A 1,713-nucleotide genomic window follows, 5' to 3' on the forward strand; every position below is an offset into this window, starting at 1 on the left:
GCTTTACATAGCTTTGTTTCGTCCATAAAAGACAAAAAATAATTGTAAATGAGTACACTATTAACTACTATCGACCTAGTTTTAAACGAGTTAGGAGGCGAACTGCTTCAGAGCCTTTCTGAAGAGGGCATGACAGGGTCGTCCCAGGTTGAGTGGCGAACAGATTAGTAGTAGAAAGACCAACATACCGGATATTCCCGTAATACGTCGTTTCGACACTTCCAAATTTATAGGTTTTTTTTAGGATGATACACAGCCTTAATGTAAAAGAGATTCACAAGCGTAATTTTATCAAATGTGCTTGCTGGGCTTCATTTTGTTGTTAACCCTTCAGAGTTCCAGTTCTCCTTGTTTTCCTTTGCTGTGTGTTGGTTGTGCCTTTTGTTGCGTTTTATCATATGGCCTGAAAAAAAGTGGGGGGCTGAAGTCAGTGGCTCAGCCTTTAAATTTATTTAAAACATTTGGTTTGCTTTGCACATACTTAAGCTAAAGGTAAATGTGACGCATAACATACATAATTTTGGAAACGTGCTTGAATGTTTCTAAAACATGGATTTGAGAATGGGTGCATAGTCATGCTCTTGACTTTTCAAGGCAACAAGGGAGCTTTATCATCATCAACACCTTATAGCACAAGTCTTGCACTGTCTAGAACTAATTTGTATATTGAAGCGGTTTTAGTAAAACTGAATTGTTATAATACAATGTACTGTGTATTTTTAAGTATCTTAATTCTATACGTCTATAGTCTAGTAACGTGAAGGGGAAAATATATACAGTGGGCACCCTCTCACAAATACATAGCCATGTGCACGTTAACAAAATAATGGGCAATTTAAAATTTCCACACATACACAAGAAAAGGCACACAAACAAATAATATTAAGACGTTCACGCATGATGCCCAAGGGAAAGAACAGAAATAATATTTACAATAGAAGGGAGATAACTCACTGATAATAAACGTAGTATGAAGAAGAAGAAGAAGAAGAAGAAGAAGAAGAAGAAGAAGAAGAAGAAGAAGAAGAAGAAGAAGAAGAAGAAGAAGAAGAAGAAGAAAATAAATATAATGATAACAACAATAACAACAACAATAATCATAATAATAATGATAATAATAATAATAATAATGGTAGTAATGAAGATAATAATAAAAAGAATAATGTTATACTTGTATTATTGTTACTGTTATCATTATTGCTTTTATTATTATACATTATAAGTAGTGGTAGCAGCAGTACTGAACTTTATTAATATCACCATCACCATCATCATCCTCTTCCTCCTCCTTATGACAGAGCTACAGGCAATATGTTCCCGCGAACGAGTGAGCTGCAGGCCATGTTCTACCAGAACAACCTCAAGTCGGGCCTCAACGGCTCCGCCTACGCCTTCACACAAGCCATCAAGGGCCTTACTCTCTGTGAGTCACATCATTTTGCTTGCAACAGCTTCTTCACCTTCGTCAGTCTGCGTTAAAGAAAATAGAGAAAATCTAGCTCGATTATATAGCTTGTAAAGGGCATAAAGCTTGCTGTTGAGCGGTAATATGCGTTATACTAAGTTTTAATGCTCTATTGTTATATCATTATTTGGCAATGCGCATGTGATTTAGAATGGGACTTCTACAGGCAAGAGACCGAACGTTCTTTTATAAAACCATGACCAAATACTAAAAAAGCGGTGTGTGTGTGTGTGTGTGTGTGTGTGTGT

At 36.2% G+C, this 1,713-nt stretch overlaps 1 protein-coding gene across 1 annotated transcript in view; it reads left to right on the top strand.

Annotated features, from left to right (window-relative positions):
- LOC101862173 overlaps window positions 1–1,713 on the top strand; it is a gene marked incomplete in the record, with an annotated part of 25,062 nt that overhangs the window by 10,068 nt on the left and 13,281 nt on the right. The window contains 1 exon segment of the mRNA XM_013080757.2: window positions 1,299–1,423. Within this exon segment, the coding sequence (XP_012936211.1) occupies window positions 1,299–1,423 (125 nt within the window).

The sequence above is a fragment of the Aplysia californica genome, unplaced genomic scaffold (genome assembly GCF_000002075.1).
Source record: "Aplysia californica isolate F4 #8 unplaced genomic scaffold, AplCal3.0 scaffold00098, whole genome shotgun sequence".
Classification (NCBI taxonomy): Eukaryota; Metazoa; Mollusca; class Gastropoda; order Aplysiida; family Aplysiidae; genus Aplysia; species Aplysia californica.